General features: G+C 65.3%; 1 protein-coding gene across 1 annotated transcript in view; it reads left to right on the forward strand.

Moving 5' to 3' along the window:
* The window catches only part of BANP (BTG3 associated nuclear protein), a 304,623-nt gene that overhangs the window by 240,581 nt on the left and 44,061 nt on the right, over positions 1 to 19,981 (forward strand). The window contains exon 13 of the mRNA XM_045045590.1: positions 12,965 to 13,040. Within this exon, the coding sequence (XP_044901525.1) occupies positions 12,965 to 13,003 (39 nt within the window). The 3' untranslated portion in view covers positions 13,004 to 13,040. The remainder of the gene's footprint in view (positions 1 to 12,964; positions 13,041 to 19,981) is intronic.

The raw sequence follows: 19,981 nt of genomic DNA on the forward strand, positions 1-19,981 counted from the left end.
AACCACATTCCTCTCTAGTCCTGGACACAGGGGTTATTCTCACAGCCTGTCACACCCAGGGGCCGAGCCTCAGATGCGTCAGAACGCGCCCGAATTACACAGCAGGGCCCTGCGGAGCTGGATTCAAAGCCCCCCGGGTGCAGGGTGCGCACAGACCCAGGCTGAGCACACGTACCTGCCCCGTCCCGGTTCCTGCAGCACCTGCTCTCTGGAACGATTGAGCCATTTCTTCCCCCACCCAACGTAGCCCTTTGAAGGACCAAAGAACAGCACATTTGTTTCTTCCTCTTTAAGCAGACTTAAAAAAAAAAAAAAAGAAAAAAAGTCATGCCCACAAAGCAGAAGAAAGTCTTGGGAATAGAGCTGTTTGGTTTCGGGCCTTGTGGCCACCCGCCCCACTGGGGGAGGCGGGAGGGACTCTGGGCCTCTCCGGAGGAGGCCGCCGAGGAGGTGTGCGGGCGCGGGATGCGACGCGGGGACCACTGTCCGGCTCGCGGTCTCCCCGCCTCCCTGCCCGCGCGCAGGCCCTCTCCCACCAGGAAGCCAGCCAGGGCAAGTAAACAGCCAGATTTCTCCGAGAGTCTGCGAAACAAAACCGCCATTGTTTCCATCCAAGCTGCTTTCAGGAAAAACAACAGGTTTTTCCACTTTGGAGCCTTTATAGATGGAGATACGCTGCGTGCTTTCTCCTCCACAGGCTGAAAGTTGTGGTCTTCTGTTCAGCTGGTGAGGAAATACTCTTGGAACTTGGAACGACAGGGCTCTGCAGCCCCGAAACTGCCCCCATGCCACAGCAAACAGCCCGGCTCCCCGAGCCCCCGGGATGACCCCACGCTTCTTGTTCTCCGAGACCTCCAGGGTCCCCCCGACCCCCAGGATCTCTGTGACCCCCGAGGTCCCCGTGATCCCCAGGGTGACAGCCACACCCCCAGTCCAGCTCCTGTGTGTTCTCGGGCAGCTCCTGTCCTGTCTCCCATCCCTGGCTTCTCCCAGCTTGCCGGCTTGCACCTTCTCAAACCGAAGTCTCCAGGGTCCCCAGGGTCCCCTTCCTGCCTGAAGGCCCCCCCAGATGTCTTCCCTGGATGGGCTGCAGGGCCCGCTGAGTGATGCAGCAGGGGGACCGTGTCATGAGAAGGCTGTGTAGACAGAGGCAAATCGGAGGGACACACCCACAGCAGGCGTTGCCGTCGGCCTCCCGAAGCTGGAAGACGAGGTCTCTGTGAGGGCTCAGCTGAAGACGGGGGTCTTGGGCCCGCGTGCGGAGGGTCAGGTGGCCCTTCACCCCACCTTGGAGCGTGGCCACGCGAGGGAATGCTGGTCCCACCCAGAACCCAGGCTTCCTCACGGCCTCCAGGCTCCAGGGCTGACCCCTCACCTCCTGTGTGAGTTACAGCTGTTTGGAGAGGCCCCGTCCCTCCCGCAAAGGACCTGCCTCCAGGTCGCCCCGGAATCTCGACCTCTTGGAGCCGTGAACCTGTACGTGGAGGCGAGGCACAGCCCCGCGCCGCCGTCCTGGCCCCGAAACTGATTTCGACAGGGTGGAGAGCACGGAGGCCCCGTAGGCCGCCCCTTCCCGGCCCTCCCTGCGTCCTGCGGCTGGGAAACCCCTTGCTGTGCGTGCGGTGGGGGCCGCCGGGACCATGCCTTTCCCTGCGCCGGCGGAGGGATGACAGCCCTTCCTCGGAGGCTCCCTACTGGCTGGAAAGGGGCCCTGAAGGCACTTGGTGCCTCGGGACGTGGGGGCTGTCTGTTCCCTGAGCCGGGGAAGCCCTCACACCCAGGAGAACCACAGAGCAGAAGCCGGATGCAGGCTCCGGGTGGAGCCACCCCCTTCCCCAGGGAGCTTCCCGCGTGCCCAGGGCTGGTGTGCAGATTCCAGGGCTCACCGCCCCCCCCACCCCACCCCCGGGCTGGGCAACCTCAGCTCCGAGCCAGCACTTCCCGCCACCCACAACCGCCCGCCCCCACGCTCTTCTGGATCACATAGGCTATTTCTGCCCCAGACCGCACTCGGCTGTATTTAAGGAGCGGGAATCTTGGGATTGTGGGCGTCCGATGGGGAAGGCCTTTACCACCCCGGTGGTAACGGAATGGAACTCTGTGCTGGAAATAAAACAACCTGAAATAACACAGGAACTGGGCCTTCTCCAAAGGCTTTTGGAGAAAACGTTACCCCAAATGAGAAGGGCAGCTGGTCACCGAGAGGAGTCGAGGGCATCTGGGAGCCAGTCCCACGGGTAAGGGGCTGAGAGAGCAGGTGCCCCAGACTCAAGCGGCTGGGGTAGGGGGAGTGGGGGGCGGGGGCAGCAGGCCCTCGCCCTGAGCCGCAGCTGGAGGCCAGGCGTGGTTGTGAAACGTACCGTGTGGACAACATAGCCGTGCGGGGCCCGGGGCGGGCTTCTGCTCTGGAAAGACAGCCGCGAGCCTGTGGGGTCCCTTAGGAGCCCCTCCTTAGGGAGGTTCTCTCTCGGGGACCGAGTACAGGCCGACGACCTCACTGCCCGGCCGAGCCCCCGCCAGTGGGTGCTGATGGCAGGAGGAAGCTTCAGGGGGTTCTAAACACTCTTAGCGGATCAAAGATTCTCATAAACAAAGGCCTAAGTGCTTACAAAGAAACTCTCAGTGGTTTATCTTGGGGAATTTTTCAAAGTGCAATAAAACAGAGGCTTCTGGCTGACGAGACACGCGCCACACGGTGGCACGACTGTCACGGGCCCCGCGCAGCCAGGCTCCGACCCACGTAACCAGGCTGGGTTTCTTGGTGGAGGAGCGTGCGTTTCCTTAGAGACAGCGCGTTTTGTGGCTGCTGTCCACGAAAACATAGGTGTGGCCTCTGAGAGGACCGGGTCTCCCAAGATGGGGAAAACAACCGGGAGCGTGTGAGGGCCAGCGTCCGCGAAGGACTCGTGTCAGAGCTCCTGCGAGTGGGGGGCTGCCTGCCCCGTTTTCCCCCCCGAGGCATGGAGATTTGGGGTTCTTGGCTCAGTCTTCCCACTGCCCGTGGACTCACTGGGTCATCCAGCATCGGCTGTGGCCCACCTGTCACTGGCCGGGCCCTGCCAGAGCTGAGCGTCGTGGGGGTCCTTGTGGAGAAGTAGGGACCGCTGCTCCCCCGCCTTCCCGCGGGGGCAGCACGCGGCGGGGTCCCACTCGCCGAGAGCCTGTCTGAGCAAAGGGACGTTTGAGGATGGCGAGGCTGGGGAGAAGCGGGCCCGCTGGGCAGGTGGGCGAGCGCCTGTCGGGTCGGAGGCCCCGGCCTCCTCAGGAGCTCGGCTTCCGTGCAGACGGCGGCTGGGAGCTGCTTCGGGGCTCACGGGGGGGTGGGGAGGGGAAGCGGACAGCTTCAGAGTTCCCTCCCAGGGGCCCCGTGGCGTCCATCGTGTGGCCTGAACACCGTCAGCAGGTGCACAACGTGCCATCCTACACGGGGAGGCCGGATCAGCGGGGGAGCCCAGGCCGCAGGGAAAGCACCTTCTGCAGGGAGCCTGGCGGAGCTCAGACAGCAGGCCTCCTGGCCTCTGGCAGGACCCCAGTGCCCTGCGCGAGGCCTGGGCAGGAGGTGGGGGGCACCGGGGGGGGGGTCTGGACTCTGGTTGACCGGGGAAGCCGGGCCACACGCAGCGGCTTCTCCAGAAGTCCATCCTCACGGCTTCGCCCAGGAACGCGTGGTCAGTCATGTGAGGAGCTCGGGGGTCCCTGTCTCCCGAGAAGGAGCTCGCGGGTCACGTGGGGCGACCGTGGTTCCTGAGGGAGGGGAAGCTTCACGGGGCTCCGCGGGTGGGTGGATGTGCGCCGTGGGGGCCCCAGGGTCCAGGCTTGGGGTGCGCGCGGGGAGGCCTGGCCTGCGGGGCACCTTCCCTGTTCCCAGGGGGCCCCAGGCCCGGCCGGCTGTCCTTGCAAGAGGAGCCAGGGTCACTGCCACGAGCCCACAGAGCCCAGGCCTTGTCCTGCCCACCTCTGGCTCAGACACACCGGGAAGGCTCTCCGGGCAGCACTGCCCTGTGTTCCTCTGCTTTCCTGCTCCCCAGTGCGGGAGCCAACAGAGGGGAGCGGATGCTCCGTGGTGCCCTGGCCCCCCGCCCTCTCCCCAGTCCTCCTCCGGGTGGGGCGTGGGGCGCCTACTTCCCTGCCCCAGCCCCCCATCCAGACACCCGCCTCCTCCATCCTGGGAGTCCTTGCCTGCCCCTGCCCCGCCCCACCCAACCTGCTCCCACCTTTTCGGCCGCCTGGCCTGCGGCCCTGAACGGCCCCTTCTCCCTGCGCCCTCCGTGTCCAGGCTCCCACTCGTGCTTCTAGAACTCGGCCCGGGCCCCGCACCAAGCCTGGCCTCACTCCTGCCCCCAGGCCGCACACATTGCTGCCTCCTCGGGGCTGCTGGGCGGCGCTCCTGGTGGCTCGTGGCGAGCGTGTCCTCCACGAAGTTTCACGAGCCACGAGCCACGGCCTCCCGGGTTTTCCGTCCTCATCTGCTCGCCGAGACGTAGCCCAAGGCTGGAGGCAGGGGAGGGGTGAGGAGAGACCTTCGAGCGGCCTGTGTCCCCACGCGGGACACCGAGGCGCTGAGGAGATGTGCCCCGGGGGCCTTCCCCCGCCCGGTCTGGAAGCACCCCGTCCCTCTCGTGCGGCTGAGTCACCAGCCCTGTCCTCCAACAACCCCCATGTGTGACTTCACCGGCTTGGCTCTGAGACCCAACATCCTTCCAAGAAAGAGAAAAGGGCCCGAGGAAGAGGCTCCGAGGACTCAGGGAGCGCACCGGGCACACCCCGGGAGCCCCGCGAGCCAGTGTCCTGGGGAAGCGGTCCCGACACGGCCCGGCCGCCCGCGGAGCCTCAGCCTCACGCCCCAGGGCAGCGAGAGTGTCGCTGAGCTGGGCTCCCGTTGGTGCAGTGGGGCCAGCAGACCGGCCCGGCCTGGCTCACGGCTCCGTGTGCGGGCAGGTGACCTCGGCCTCCGGCTCCGACAGGCAGGCCCGTGGCGCCCTCACCCGCCCAGCCCCACCGACTTCCTGTCCAAGCCCACGTCCACGCGGGACAGCGTGAGAGTCAAGTGTCGCACGAGAAACAACTCTACCGGCCGTGGTCTGGATGCGCAGCCGGGTCCAGCCTTCGGCGGAACATTTCCGTGGTTACCTGGGTCACTCCCCCCTCCCCCCCCACAGGGAGGGTGTGTCCGCATGCGTGATCCGGTCAGGGGCTCAGGGCACCGCTGCGTCCCATCCTGGGGTTTCCCATCTCCCGGTTGGTTGATTTTCAATTCGCAGACTTTCCAGTTCACTCTCGAGTGAAGCCCGGTTCTCTGGGCGGCAGATTCTTGGGGTCGTGTGTCCCCCAGCCCAGGATCGTTGCACCCCCCTGAACACCCCCTGCCCGTCTCCGTAAGTGACCCCCGTGCCCCCGCCGGCCCCGCACAGTCACCAGCCTGTCTCCCTCCCTGCAGCTGTGTGTCCCCACGTTACGGGAACGGAATCGTGCGATCCACGGCCGCTGGGCTCTGCTTCTGGCTTCTTCCGCTTGGCAAAGTGCGCCTCAGGTTCCCCCGTGCTGAGCATCGCGGGAGGCCATCCCGTGGTGCGGTGGCACCAAGCCGGACCCCCCCACGAGCCTGGCGAAGGGCACGTCGGTTACCCCTGGTGTGTGGTGAGGGCACGGCTCACGTACGTGTGTTTCTGGGAGCGTGCGTTTTCCGTGCATCGGGTTAAACCCTTGCAAGTGCACGTGCTGGGCCGTATGGCCTGTGCCGCCAGACTGCCTTGCGAGGGGCCACCGCAGGCGCCGTCCCTCCGGCCGCGAGCGGGGGCTCCTGATGCTGCGATGCCCCACCAGCGCCCGGTGCGGCCAGGGTCCTGGGTTCCAGCCACTCTGGTGGGTGTAGACCGGCACCTGCGTGTGTAAGCTGGCGTCTCCCTCCGGACAGGTGACGTTGAGCATCTTGTCCTGGGCCGCCTGTGGCTCTTGGGCACACCAGTGCCACGGGACCGTCCAGGCTAATTAGGGAAAGCCAGGGGAGGAGGGAACAACTTGTCTTCCCAGTTGTTCTGTGAACCGAACTGACCGCTGGCTTCCGGTCTGCCCGGCCCGGGGCAAGAGCGGGGGGAGAAACGGTTGGGGCGCAGGTCCGGAGGCGCCTCCCTCCCCCAGGGCCGTGGGCTTGTGGTGGGCCCCACACCTCGGCTTCCGGGGGTTCTGGGCCTGGGCCCCCACACAGAAGGGGAGGTGTGGACAGCTCTGCCTCTGGGAGGAAGTCCTGGGGTCCAGCTGCGGATGGGGACACGGGAGTGGCCACGTGCTGGACACGGGGTGGCCTGGCCGGGTCTCAGCGGCGGCACAGGTCACGGGGCCTCCTACAGAGGTGGGGTCTTCAGGGGTCTCAGGAGGGAGCGCATGCACGGCTCCAGGAGAGGGGGGCCCTCGCCACCTGCTGCCCGGCCAGCCTGCCCTCCATCCCTGGCGTGGACCCAGCGCCTCGCCCCGAGGACAGTTGGTCTGAATTTTCTGAGTCTCCGGCTGTAGCTGTTGAGGCTCTGTCGTGGTTTGTCTGCGTGGTGCGTTCCGTGCGCGGCCACCAGCCGCCTCCCGAGCAGGGGTCGCGCTGACTCTCCAAGGGCCCGTCGGGTCCGCTCGGCCTGGCGAGGTCCGGTGAGGGTGAGGGTCTGTGCTAGGGGCCGAGCTGCGGGGACCTGCGGGAGACGAGGGTCACACCGACGGCCCCCCGCCCCCGCCCCCACCGGGTTTCAACTGTGGTTCGTTTCTTCTTCCCAATCCTCAACCTTATCTTTTCTCAACGTTCAGAGCATTTGGTTGCAGACGTCCGTACCTTTCTCCCCGAGTTTTTCAGCGGGAAGATCATCGACCAGGCTTGGCCTCTGTCAGTGGTTCTTTCTGTTCTTTGACGGCAAAGTGAACGTACGGAGACTCTTAAATACAGAGGGTTGTGGGGGGGTGGTCGGGGGAATGGGTGGTGGTCATCGAGGAGGGTCCTTGTCGGGATGAGCACTGGCCATTGTACGTAAGCGACAGATCACGGGAACCTGCCCCCGAGGCCAAGAGCGCACTGTACGTTAGCCAACGTGACAGGAAATTATACTGAAAAAAGTGAAACCCCACATCTTAACGGTCCTGTTGGATAGGTTCAGACAAGCGCGTCCAGCCAGCCCCCATCGAGACAGCGGCCCGCACCCCAGGACAAAGGAGACTCCAGCTCAGTCAGTGCCCTCCAGCGCCCGAGGACACACAGACCGTGGCTGGCCCCGAGCCCCTGCCTTGGGGACGGCTCTGGGACATGGTCCCATTTCCAACGAGTTCCCAGGGCGCTGGGACCCCATCTGGAGAACCGTGGCTCTAAACACACAGTTCCTGCCCAGAAGGACCCTGACCCTCTCCTTGGAGGAGAGCCCACCCTCCAAGCCCACCACGCCGGGCTCCCTGCTCCCTCCCTGCCCCCGAGCCACCCTGGGGAGCTCCCTTCAGGGGTGGGCGGCAGGGGAGGGCCTGCTGCCCACAAGCTGCCTCTCCCGCGGGGACAGCATGCCCGAGACACAAGGTGCACGCGTACATGTGGGCACACGGACGTTCGTGCGCGTGTTGGTCAGCAAGGATCTCCCCCGCGTGGGTGTCGGGAGGGTCAGCAGTGCTGCGCTCAGGCCACCAAGGCCGCCAGGGCGAGGTGTCAGGGGGAGCCTGAGGTCCCGCTTCGCCCTGTAGGTTTGGACCCCCGGTCCCTGTGCCAGACCAGGAGGCGCTTTCCCATCTGCCTGTCTCGCCGCCCGGGCGCCTGTCTGGACGGAGCCAGGAGGATCAGGAGTCAGGTGCAGGAGACAGCGTGGCCTCTGCTGTGCGACGACCTCGCGGGCGGTTCCCTCTCGCGGTCTCGTCTGTGCCGAGACGAGTGGGGTGAGGACGCCCACGTCTAGTTGCTCTAGAGATGACAGAAAATAACGCCGCACGTCCCACCCTGGCGGAGCCGTGGGGGCACGTCTGACCCCCAGTTCCGGGCGGGCGGTGGCCCCAAGCGGAGGTTTGCGGGTCGCAGCCCTGGGGGGGGCCGGGCTTCCCCCAGAGGGCCGGGTCGTGCCTTGAATCGACAACGGAAGCGCAGCGCCCTGGAGTCCGGAGCTACCTCCCCGCTTCTCAGACCCCTCGATCCTCCCTTTATCTGAGGTGTTTCTGGGCCCGGGGGACACACGAGGCAAGGAAGGTCTCTGTTAGCGGGCAGCTCCTCCTGACGGGACCCTCAAGTCTCTGCGAGAGCTCTGCCCCGCACCCACCCACGGCCTGTGCCTGCCTCTGTTTCCCCCTGTCTGGCCCCGGTCGGGCACCCCGCGGCAGAGATCTGTGGCTCTGGGCGCGTGGCCTCCGGCCGCCGTGGCCGCTGCTCCGGAAGGCTGAGCTGAGGCGAAGGTTACGGGCTCCCGCTTTGATCTGGGGAGGAGATGCCAACAGTGCGAGAGGGGCGTCTCCTTCACGGGGGCCCCAGAGCCAGGCGGTTACCTGGTTACCCCGGTTTGGCCACTCAGGGAGCCCCCGAGGAGAGAGGGAGGGCGGGCCCGCCCAGGACCGCTCGAGGGAGCACACAGGCTAGAGCACGCGTCCCTCCGTCCGAGAGCCCAGGGCACTGGCTGGGCAGCAGGCGGGCCGCCTGGGGTCAGGGGGGCGGGCTGCCTGGGGGAGCAGGGGACCGAGAGCCCACCTGCGTGCCCCCTCCCTCCCGCCTCCCACCTCCCACCCTCAGATTAGCGCTCCACGGCCCTTGACCTCCCGTTCTCCTGCCTGCGGCGCCACAGCCGGTTCCCCGGAGAAGCGCGGGGAACCTGGTGCGTTATGTGGGTTCTCTTGACCCCGCACACCTCGTGGTGACTGTGCACGGCCGCGCCCCGAGGGTGAGGCTGCCCGCAGCCCCCGTCCTCCCCCCCAACGGAGACCGAGGCCCCGTGGGGGGAGCGGGCCCTCCAGCCCGACCTGGGGCTCACACCCCGACCTCCTGGCCTCCCAGCCCTGGCCGCGGCCCCTTCTGGCACCGATGTGCTCTGCGGCTGACGGCCCGCGCCGCCCCGGGGTGAGGGGGGATCGCGGCACCCCCGTGCCTGCAGAGCACGCTCGCTGGGCGCGGCCAGACGTCCACGCAGCTCCCGGAGCGGCCCGTACGTCACCGTGGCTCCCTCCGGCCCTCGCTTGGTCGCTGCCGCGCCGCCTGCGGCCACTGAAATGAGACACTCGGGGTGGCCCGCTGTTTCCCCGAGTGCGCGCAGGGTCCAGGAACCCGAGGATTTGGGGCAGCTTTGCGAGGCGGCTGGTCTCTGCTTGATACTTTTCTCTCGGCTTTTCCCTCCTGCTTCTTCTCCGTCCCTTCCAGAAAGCAGGGCCGGTCGCTGGGCGGGCCGGCTTGCGTTGGGATGCTCCGGGCAGAGGCTGACTGCCGGGCCCTCTGGCTCTGCGATGGGTGCCGATTGCCTGAGCCTTCGCTCCTTCCCTGGCTCGCGCATCCTGGCTTCCTGCTCCGGGGCGTGAAGACCGCTCAGGCGGGGTCCCTGTGCCCCGTGACTCAGCGCTGTGCTGGCTCGCTGTGTGGCTTCCGGCCAGTTGCTTGGCCTCTCTGAGCCTGAGGGTCCTCGTCTGTAAGATGGTGGGAATAACAGGACCCGCCTTACGGGGTGGCGGGGAGCCGGTGACACGTGGCGGGGAACGTTCTGCTCCAGGGCGGGCTCGCGGCAGAACTCAGCGGCGTGAGTCGCTGTCACCTTGGTCTTTGCTAACGATAACCGTCCTGTGGTAACGCTGCTGTCACAGCTTTGAGGGACCACACGGGAATGCAGGGACAGGCGTGGCGGTCACCGGGGAGGGGTGGGCAGGGGCTCAGGAGGCTTCAGGGGCTGTGGAGGGTGGGTTCCCGGGGAAGGCGCCGCGGCCCAGAGGTGCGCGGCCCGGTGCTCCAGCGCCCGGGGAGGGGTGGGAGGGCAGGGGGGCGGCCTCGGAAGCAGGAGGGAGGCTTGCGCAGCTCGGAAGAGGGAAGCCGCCTGCCCCGGGGGGACCGTGTCTGAGACCAGAGCGGGGGAGGGACGTGGGGAGCAGCCGGGGCTGTGGCACACGTTCTCGATCGCAAGTGAATGAATGAATGAATGAATGCATGAATGAAGTTGGTGGTGGAAGCCACTTCCTGTGCCGGTGAGGGGGCGTGTTAGGGAAAGAACGGCCTTCGGAGGGGGACAGTGGTGGCCCTGCCCCGACAGCATCTCCCCGGGGTCGTGTTCGTCCAGCAAGGGGCCAGTATGCACAACACATGCTTTGTAGGAAACGGCAGACACCCCAGAGAAAAACGGACAAAAGCGGTGACCGTCCATCTCACAGAGAAGAAACCCAAATGAATAGCAAATGTAGAAAAAGGCGCTCAGGTAATTTATCCGCCGTTGGGAAACGTAGTTAAAGACCCATGAGAAACGCCGCCGTCCGTTCGCCAGAAGGTCTGGGTGACTGGGAGAACTGGAAGGTGTGTGCACCCCGGGGGACGTAAGCCGGGAAACCGCTGGCCGTCCTCGCGCACAGCCGAGCCTCCGCTCCCGGGTGGGGGCGGGTGGGCTAGTGGCGCTGCCCCAAGTAGCCCCAGGCTGGGAACACCGACGTGCTCATCAGCCCGGAGAATGTGCGGGAAAACCTGGGTAAGTCCTGCACCTGTCAAGATGCGCCCCCCCCCCATCCGTCGTCGTCGGGGACGTGCAGATGAGAAGCAGAGAGAGGCGCCGCTCACACCCGTTGGTGCCGCCACTGTTGGAGAACGTTGACGATGACCCGCGCTGCCCCCTGCGCTCACGCGCCCACGAGACGTGAGAGCGGGTCCCCCGTTGGCACACGCGTTCACAGCAGCCAGCGGCGGACGCGACGGTCAGCACGGTGTGCGTGACACGACGGGGCGGCACCCCGCCTTGCGGGGAAAGGGAAGCCCGATGCCAGCCGCACCTCGTGGGTGGACCTGAGGACACCCCTGCAGGGCGAGCCCTGGTGGGATCCACGGACACGAGGCCGGGGGCGGGCGTCAGATTCACAGACACAGAGAGTAGATGTGGGAGCAGGGGTGTGAAGGGCGGGCGGCGAGTCTGTGATGGGGACCGAGCTTCCGCTCCACAAGCCGAACGGTCAGGCCGCGGGGACAGCCGCTCGGCATCGTGAACGAGCGTCAGGCCACGACCTCCACCCCTAAAAGGGGCCGGGACGGTGGACGTGGCGCCGTGTGCGTTCGACCCCGTGACGCTCGTAAGCACACAGTTGAATGAGGGAAGCCAGGCTGGTTCCACCAAGAAAAGCCGCCCAGCTGAGCGCCCCACGCTGCGTCCGTCAGGCTGGCACCCCACCGGGGCCTCCGCCTCCACGCGGCTTTCCCCGCGGGCCGTGTGTCCACCTGTCCGCGAGCCCGTCACACCCAGGGAAAGTCTCAACAGCACGGAAGGGCCCTGGAAATCAGGCAGCAGCTTCGCGGGGGCCTCAGCACACGCCTTTGCTTTTCCCTCGCGCCGCGGACCCAGAGCAGGTCGTCTTGGCCCCGACGGGGCCTGCAGGACGCTGGCTCACGGGGCACCGCCAGGCACCGTGCAAACAGCTATTTCACAAACGCGTGCACACACACGCACGCACGCCAGCGTCCTCCCACTTAGAGATTTCAAAGGAAGACCGAGGCAGAGGGTCTCCGAGAGCCGAGCGCCCCTCCCTCGAGGTCTGGGGCCTGGAGGGATGGGGCCCAGATGTTCCCACGGGCCAGGGCGGCCTGGGAACTGTTAATTAGACGGCAGATGAGTTAGAAGCCCGCGCTGTATTTGGGCTCGGGAAACAACTATTTTTTACGTTTTGCTGACAGTCCGACTGATTCCAGATAAAGCCGGGTGGGGGGGGGAAGGAGCCCGCCGGCTTCGCGAGGACGCGGCTGAGACCGAAGGTTCCTTACTGATGTGAAATGTCACCGGAGGGGAGGAGACCACGTCTCCGGGGGCCACTTCAGATCGGAGAGAGTCGGTTCGAGGGGCGGGTGCTGGGGAGGCACAGAAGGTGCCCCCGCAGCCCCCGGACCGACCACCGCAGAGCTTCACGCGTCCCCACAGCCTCATCCCCCTCCCAGGAGGGAGGCCAGCGCGGCTCTAGTGTTCCTGCCCAAAGTGCGCGGCCGGAGGCTCTGAAAGACAGCGGGCGCCGGCTCCCTTCAGGTCCGCCCAGAGGCTGTGCCAGAACACGGTCGACTCTGAATTCCTCGCGGCTTCTGAGTGTGTGTGTGTCACAGTGTTGACTCGCCCCTCCCCCGAAGCCACCTGGGACCGTGGACCGGGAAGAAGTGTCTGGTCGGCGTCCAACTTCTTGGCAAGACACGAGCAAGCTCACAGAGGACCGACCAAGAGGGCGGGGGACCCTGGAAGGTTCCCAGGCACAGCTGCTGGCCGGGAGGTCCGGACTGACACATGGAGTCCTGGAGGAGGACGACGAGAGGGCTGGCCGAGCAGCAGAGACCCACGTGGGCGAGGGTCCGCTCGCGAAGCCTGCATAAGGTCCCCTCCCTGGGCAGGAGCCCCTGCTCAGGGCAGCAAGCAGACACCCGTGGTGAGGGGGGGGCCGAGCGGGATACCCCTCCTCGCAGGGACGCCACACGGGGACCACAAGAGCACGTTCGATTTCTGCCCAGGTAGTTGGGTGAGGAAAAGAAGGACATTGTGCAGGGAGCAGTGCCGAGAAGCTTGATCAGACTGTGCCTGCAGGCGACCCCTTGTGTCCGTGGGCGTCCGCATGTGGCCATGGCAGTGTGCAGGGAAAGCCGAGCGCCACTGAATCGCTGACGTGGATCTGGGTGGGGACAGGGAGGGTGACCGTGGGGAGAGCCTTTAGCTAGGGTCCTGTCCCTGTGCGCCGGGGACTGGAGTGTGGCAGTCGTGAGGCCGGCAGGCCCTGGTTCTGCGGCTTGGGGCTATCTGTCTAAACACTCGCTTGTAATCCACAGAGTCTGCTGGTGGCTGAGAGGCAGCTGTGTAGACAGTGACCAGCGGAAGAAGCGGCTGTGACCACGGATCGCAAAGGTAAGGAGTGTGCTCTCCTCTCCGCCGTTTCGTTCGGCCCCACCTCCCACCTTATTTTACTGACGCTGTCGTCGCGGGTCGCGTTGCACGTGTGTTGACGCTGGTGCGTGGTCGGTGTTGAGCGGACGTTGGCGCGAGGGTCGGGGTGACCGTGGACAAAGAGACGTGACCCGGGCTCTGAGTGGTTCTCGGGAGGCACCGAGGGTGGAAACCGTCTTCGGCCCCATCCCGGGCGATTGATGGGGACGGCTTGGCGGCCGTGCTGGCTCGGGAGGGCGGGAGGGCGGGGGGAGCCCCGGGTGGGGGCCGCGGGCTACAGACGGGTCAGGAATAGCGCCTCTGGGCCTGCGTTTTTGGCCTGAGCCACGGGGACCACGTCAAAGGCGGGACCTGAGCACTGGGTAGCAGCCCCCCGGTGCCCTGTTGAGAAGCACCCGGGGTCGTCGCTGGGCCTGGAGGGGACGGAGGTGCTTGTGTTGCCTCGGCCTCCGCCTTTCCGACTTCCGCCGGGAAGGGAGCGGTCTCCGGACATCCACCCTGCCGACGAGGCTGTGGCAACATCTGGAGCCAACGTGTGCGGCGGGAGCGTGTGTAACAGGTGGGGTGCGGCCGGGGGGCTTCACAGAGCACGCAGCCGGCGCGTGTCCAGACGCCCCCTTGTGACCCGACACCCTCACCCGCCAGCTGGTCCAAGTGCCTGCCCGAGAAGGCACCTGCGCGCATGTCCTCGTGAGGTCGGCCGGCCCGCGGCGGTGGGATGCCCGTGGCAGGCGGCCGCCGCGTCTCACGAACCCCGCGGGGACCAGCTGCTGGTTCCTGCACCTTGTAGAACCCCGCCCCCCTCCGGAAGTGGCTTCCTGGCCTCCCAGGCTTCTTTCTGATAAGGTTTTGGGGGGGGGGTGCAGGGTGACCCGGGGGGGGGCACTACTTTCCGGCCGGCACACGGGCTCCAAAGCGCCTTGGCATTCAGCTTAACGGGAACCAGCGGGGCCCGCGCGAGGGCGTCAGGAACGGGGCCAGCGTGTTACGTCCCATCTGCCAGCCCGTTCTCTTCTCTCGTGTCTGAGGATGCGAGACGCTGCCGCACGAACGGTCTGTTTTAGCCTTTGACATTCACGGGAGCCAGCGGCGAGTGTAAGCGGCTGGCCGTGCGGGGCGCTGGCGGGGGCCACAGGCGCCTTTCCGGGGCGATAGAGACGGCCCGTATCTCGGCAGGGTTTGGGCCACGCCGGCCGTGGTTAGCACGCTCACAACGTGCGCACTTTCCGTTTGTACATCTTCCCTGAAGATAAACCGCATAGGCAGATACCGACCCGTAGGTGACGTCTGCGAGCCGGAGTGTCCAGGGATGCTGTGTGTGGCTGTCTGCCCTTCCGCTCTGGAATGCGTCAGAGACAAAGACCATCGAGGGGCAGACAGAGGGGAGGCCGGGCGGGGTGAGCCGCAGGGGTGAATGATGCCCCCGGGGTCTGGCCCTTCTCTCTCACCTGCCCCCGAGCTTTGCGGGGCTCCCTCGAGTCACGGCCCCCGGGGGTAGAGGACCCTGCCCGTCTGAGCCGAGGCCAGGCGCCTCTCCCGCGTGCGGGCGGGTCCACGTCACCCGCTGGGCGGGGAGGGGGACTGGGCGCGGGCGGGGACCGACGCGGGTATACGTGGTGGAGACAGCTGATCCGACAGGTGCGGGCTTCCTGCCGACTCACAGTCAGGCCCCGCGTCCCTTGGCGGTGGCTCGGCCCACGGGGGGCACCAAGTCTAGGAGGCCAGCATTCTGTCTGTTTCTGAGCCGCCCACACACGTGAACGCCCGGTGGTCCCGGTCAGCGGGCCGGGGATGTGATTCCTACCCTGAGATGGCCTTTGGCCTTGGGGGTTTCGCTCATCCTGTCCCTCCTGAGGTGGATGAACCCCTCCAAGCCACGGGTCCCCAGTTGCTCCCCCAAGAAGCCCCTGTCCTTCCCACAGAGCCCTTTCCAGGGTTCCTCCCCGCGTGGCGCAGGGGACGTGGGCCTTGAGTCCCAGGGCACCAGGCTAGCTGTCCTTACTGCCGAAATCTGACGTTTTCGCGGGTCTCGGCCCCCAGGTGCTCGTGCACCTGCCTGTTCGCTGCGACCTCCCCCGGGAGCCAGCCCCCACACTTTCGGGGGCAGCTGGGCATGTGGGGGCTGCAGACAGCGGTCCCCGACCTGAGCCGCGCCCCTGCCGGTGCTTTGTCTCCAGCAGGTCCGGGAGGGAGTGCGGTGTCTGCCCCCGGCCCTCCTTTTCTTCTTCAGCCAAATGGCGGCATGGCTCCCTTCCCTCCCCTTCCCCTTTCCCCGCGGTTATGAACACTCGCCGTTTAGGACCGCGAGCTCTGCGAGGCTTGGGGAGAAATCACGCCCTGCAGGTCCTCCCCTCGGCACCGGTTCCCGCTCACTTCGCGCAGCGGATTCTCGTGGCCTTTGCCCCCGTGTCCCGATTCAGGCAGCGTGTTCATTCCCCACCACCTGGCCCCCTTGCTTAGGTCCACGGCAGCGCTGACTGGGTGCCCCTCGCACAGCCACGGTTCCGGCCGGGTCTCGTCGTGGACCACGACTTCCTTTCCTTTGTCGCGCCCTGGTCACGAGGGTCTGGGGTCTCTGATGGCTGGCTGAGGTGGCCCACCCAGCTCGGCCTCCCGTGCACCAACCGCCAGCTCGAACCCGGCTCCCTCCCAGTCGCGGGAGTCCCCTCCCGGTACCGTCACACACGTCAGACCGTCTTCCGTCCCGTCTCTGTGAAGAAACCTCTTCCGGAGCTTTCCGCCTGCTCCAGCCTGGACGGGTCGCGCTCCGTGCCTGGTGCGCGAGGGGCACTCTGGGAGCCTCCTTCCTCCACCTTCCCGGAAGTGTCCTCCCTCTGCTCTGGTGCCGGTCCCCCCGTCCCGAGACCCATCTTTCACTTTGGTGCTTTACCCCCTGTTTCCCTGGCGTACCCGCAGGAGCTCCCGGGGAGGGTGACCGGGAGGCGCCCCGTCGAGGAGTTGTGTGTCTTCCGACGTGTTTGTTCTGCTCTGTCACCCGGGCCCCGTGGCGGCAGGACCCGTTTTTGATTCCTCGTGTGTATCTTTGTTTCACTTCTCTGGCCTGGAACGTTACCTGCTGCCCCTACACCCACCCGAATCTTTCCGTCTTCATGGCCACCTCCTCCGGGAAGCCTCCCCCACCTCCTCAGTCCTGAGGGCTTGCTTCTTTCTTGTGGCCCTCATGATGCTTCCTTCCTCCAGTACTCCTTTGTCAGGTACACTCCTCTGTAGTCGTGAACTCAGCACAGGTTTCTTGAGCACCTGTTACGTGTGTCCGAGGACGACTCCACGATACGGGAGGGCCCCGTGACGCCAGCCAAACCACCGCTTGCCACGTACAGGGAGTGACAGAGACCCACAGAGTTCAGGGACAGCCTGGCCAGGAAGGACCCAGCCCAGGCATCCTGCCTTCCTGTGGTGATAAGGACAGGGAGCCTTGGCACACCGACGGGACAGATACACCGAAACACCCACCCTCGTGCCATAAGGGATCCGTATTACTTTTGCCATCTTACAAGCGAAGAAACCGAGGCAGACAGGACAGCCTGGCTTGTGAGGGATGGCGCTGGGACCTCCCTGCGGGGTCAGACTCCACGGAGAGGCGTGCGCGGGCCGCGTGTGCCTGCGCCCTCTCTCGGTCCGCGAGATCCTGACAACAGACGCTAGTCGTGCCCCAGCCAGCGGACTTCCCGTTAGGATCTGTGGGACCAAGTGCGCAACCTTCCAACCACAGGCCCGTCGCGTGTCTTATGTGGTGGGGGAGGGGATCCCTTGCAACACCGCGTACCCGGAAATAGCTTTCTCTGGCCAAGAAAACTCATTCCGTCGTTTAAGGCCACGGGCATTCCTGAGTGTCCGGAGCCCGGGGCCATCTCAGAGCCTGGGGGAGGGGGGGCACCCCCGGCTGGGCACCGTGCGTTCCCAAGTCGCAGCCACCAGGCGCTCCCCTGGGGCTCCCACGGCAGCGGCGGACGGCGTGGGTCGGGTGACCCGTCCCAGAGAGACGAGGCGGTGAGCGCACACGGGGCCGCGGCCACAGGCTCCTTCACACCAGCAGGAACTAATATGCGGTCCGAGCCGCCACCGAGGCATCCACCCGGCTTTGCATTTCCTCTGCAGCTGACGGACGGATTTTCAGATGAAAGGCAAAATTTCCTGTGCTCTTGATCTCGCGGTTGTCTCTTGGCTACTTCCCGCTTCGTCTTGAGCTGAGCCCACGGGGAGGGATAAAGATGCATTTTTTTGCGGAGAAGGGGTGGGTTTTGGAAGTTCTTCCAGCGTGGCAGGCGACGCCCCTTCTCCAAGGGACTTGTCACCCCGCACGGTGCCTGGGTCTGTGCACGCCTTCACACGATGAGCTAGTGGGGGCTCCGTTCAAAGAGCCCCAAACAGCAGCACGTTTGAGACTGAGTCATGCTCTTCCTAAAGGATTCCTTTTTTTTTTTTTATGTTTATTTATTTTTGAGAGAGAGAGCGAGCGAGCGAGGGAGGGGCAGAGAGAGAGGGAGACAGAGGATCCCAAGCAGGCTCCACACTGTCAGCGCAGGGCCCCACGCGGGGCTCGAACTCATGAACCGTGGGGTCGTGACCTGAGCGGAAACCAAGAGCTGGACGCTTAACCCACTGAGCCACCAAGGCGCCCCTCCTTCTAAGGGATTCTTAAAGACGTTAGGGCCCTCACCTTTCCCGCGTGATCTCACCGTAGTGAACGTTGGGCACATAAACCATCCTGGCTCTGAGGCGCGGGCGGTAAATAGGTGTGGCTTGGGTTCCTGCGTCTCCAGCCCCAGGCCCACCCCCAGGCGGAGCCACAAGGCAGCTCTGCCAGGTCGGGTTTTGCACAGTTTTGTGGTCATCAAAGCGTGGCATCCCGTGGCTTTTCGACACACGTCTGCGGAATGAAAGAGTGAATGAGTGAATGAGTGAATGAATGAAGTAGCAGCTGGTCGGGCGCAGGTGACGAGGAAGGAGACGCACGGGGCTGGTGGAGCCGCGTCACCAGGGCTGCGGTGGGGAATCCGCGAGTCCCGCGTGTGGCGGCGCCCATCTGGAAGGTGCCGAGCGGCAGGCGAGCCACGGTGACGGGCCGGGCGCTGGAAGACGGGGAAAGGGAGAGAGGGGATGCCGGACTGGGGGCTGACGTGGAGGCAGGCGGGAGCCCGGAGACCTCGTCAGCTGGGTGAGAGGCCAGACCCGCTGCAGACTGGCCACGGTGTCCACACCTGCCAGGGAAGCGTCCGGTGCTCTCCAGTCACTACCCTAAACCGTTTTCCCACACATCAGCACCGCCAGCCTGTGATGGAACGTTTTTTTTTTTCTAGCTAAATTTGATTTGCACCCAAGCTTTTTTGAACTTTAATTCCCTGGTCTTGGATCATTTATCCAACACCGGTCCGCGAGACACAGTCCTTCTGAGGAGCAATCCTGACAGTTCGAGCCCAGTGCCCCGGGGGGGGGGGCCCGGGGTCTTCTTCATCCTTCCTACAGAATGATGGAGAACAATGGCAGGGGCCCTCCTGGCAGCCAGTAACGTGAACCCACTTCCCCCCGCTCTCCTGCGTTGATGGAGGCCTGTGGGTGGGTGGGTGGCTGGGTGGATGGATGTGTGGATGGGTGGACGAGTCAGTGGATGTAGTCTTCCTTCCTTCCTTCCTTCCTTCCTTCCTTCCTTCCTTCCTTCCTTCCTTCCTTCTCCCCTTCCCTCCTTCCTTCCTTCCTTCCTTCCCTCCTTCCCTCCTTCCCTCCTTCCCTCCAAGTAGGTGCAACCCTTGCCTAGTGCTGTCTCCCTACTTCCCCTGTGGTTTAGGGCATGTAAACTCAGCCTTCAGTGCTATATTGCAAACCTACTCATTCAATGCCCATTAAATGCATGGGTCCATGGTCTCTGCCTCCAGAGCTCCCAGTCTGGTCAAGGACACGGGCAAGACATACAAACTCACATGACTGGGTGGCATGTTCTTTGAAGGAAGGGGCCACCCATCCATGAAGCCTTTCCTGGTGACCTGACTCCCTTTCCTCAGGGAACCTGAGGTCCAGGGGCTAAAAACAAACGCCTGCTCTCTCTCTCAGAGACCCTGAAGCCCCTCAACCTGGGCCCTGGCCATCCCTGCAGACCAGTACTTGGGGCAGGAGATGATTGAGTAGGTTGACACCAAGAACGTTTGTGCAGGCCCCTCACCTCTGGGGGCGTCACAGACAAGGCCGGGGGTTATTCCGGAAGGGTAGACAGCAGGTTCTTGGAATGACTGAAGACTGGTTCACAGCCCATGCTGGCAGGGTCACCGCCGGCCCCCAGGCAGCACACGCCCCTCCAGCCCCGGGACCAGCAGGGTCGAGGTACATGGCGGGTGCCAGTGGCCTTTGATGCCCCTCTGCCGACGGGTCGGCTGTGACGGTCTATCGTGTGCGGGCTTTGGTTAGAGCTGCTGAGAGCTCTGGCCTGCGATGCGGCGGCTTGGCTGTGCCCACGGACACCGTGCCCCCTGCACACGCGAGACACACGTGGGGAGGGGTCCGGACGATGCCCGGGGGTCAGCTTCCTCCACCGCTGCACCCTGTGGCGCTGGGAGGGCACATGCCAGGAGAGTCATTTCTCCAGGAGGGAGCTGGTGAACACGTGGCCAGGACTGCCCGTGCCTCCTGCACGCTGGACGTCACGGCAGACGTGATTTCTGCCCGTCGAGGCACAGGTCCCATCTGGCATGCGTCCGGCGGCCTGGTTCTCACCTGGGGCCTGCTCTGCAGAGGATATCGCCTCTCAAGGGCAGGAAGCGGCCCCGCCTGGCGTCGGAGACCCTGATGTGTCGCGACAACCCTGAGGCCACAGAGCAGGACATCTGCCGGCTGATCCCGGGGCCCAGGGGCGGCGAGGGGGCTCGGCTGTGCCGCTGTTTGGAGGCGGG

Source organism: Felis catus, chromosome E2 (genome assembly GCF_018350175.1).
Source record: "Felis catus isolate Fca126 chromosome E2, F.catus_Fca126_mat1.0, whole genome shotgun sequence".
In the NCBI taxonomy this organism is placed as follows: Eukaryota; Metazoa; Chordata; class Mammalia; order Carnivora; family Felidae; genus Felis; species Felis catus.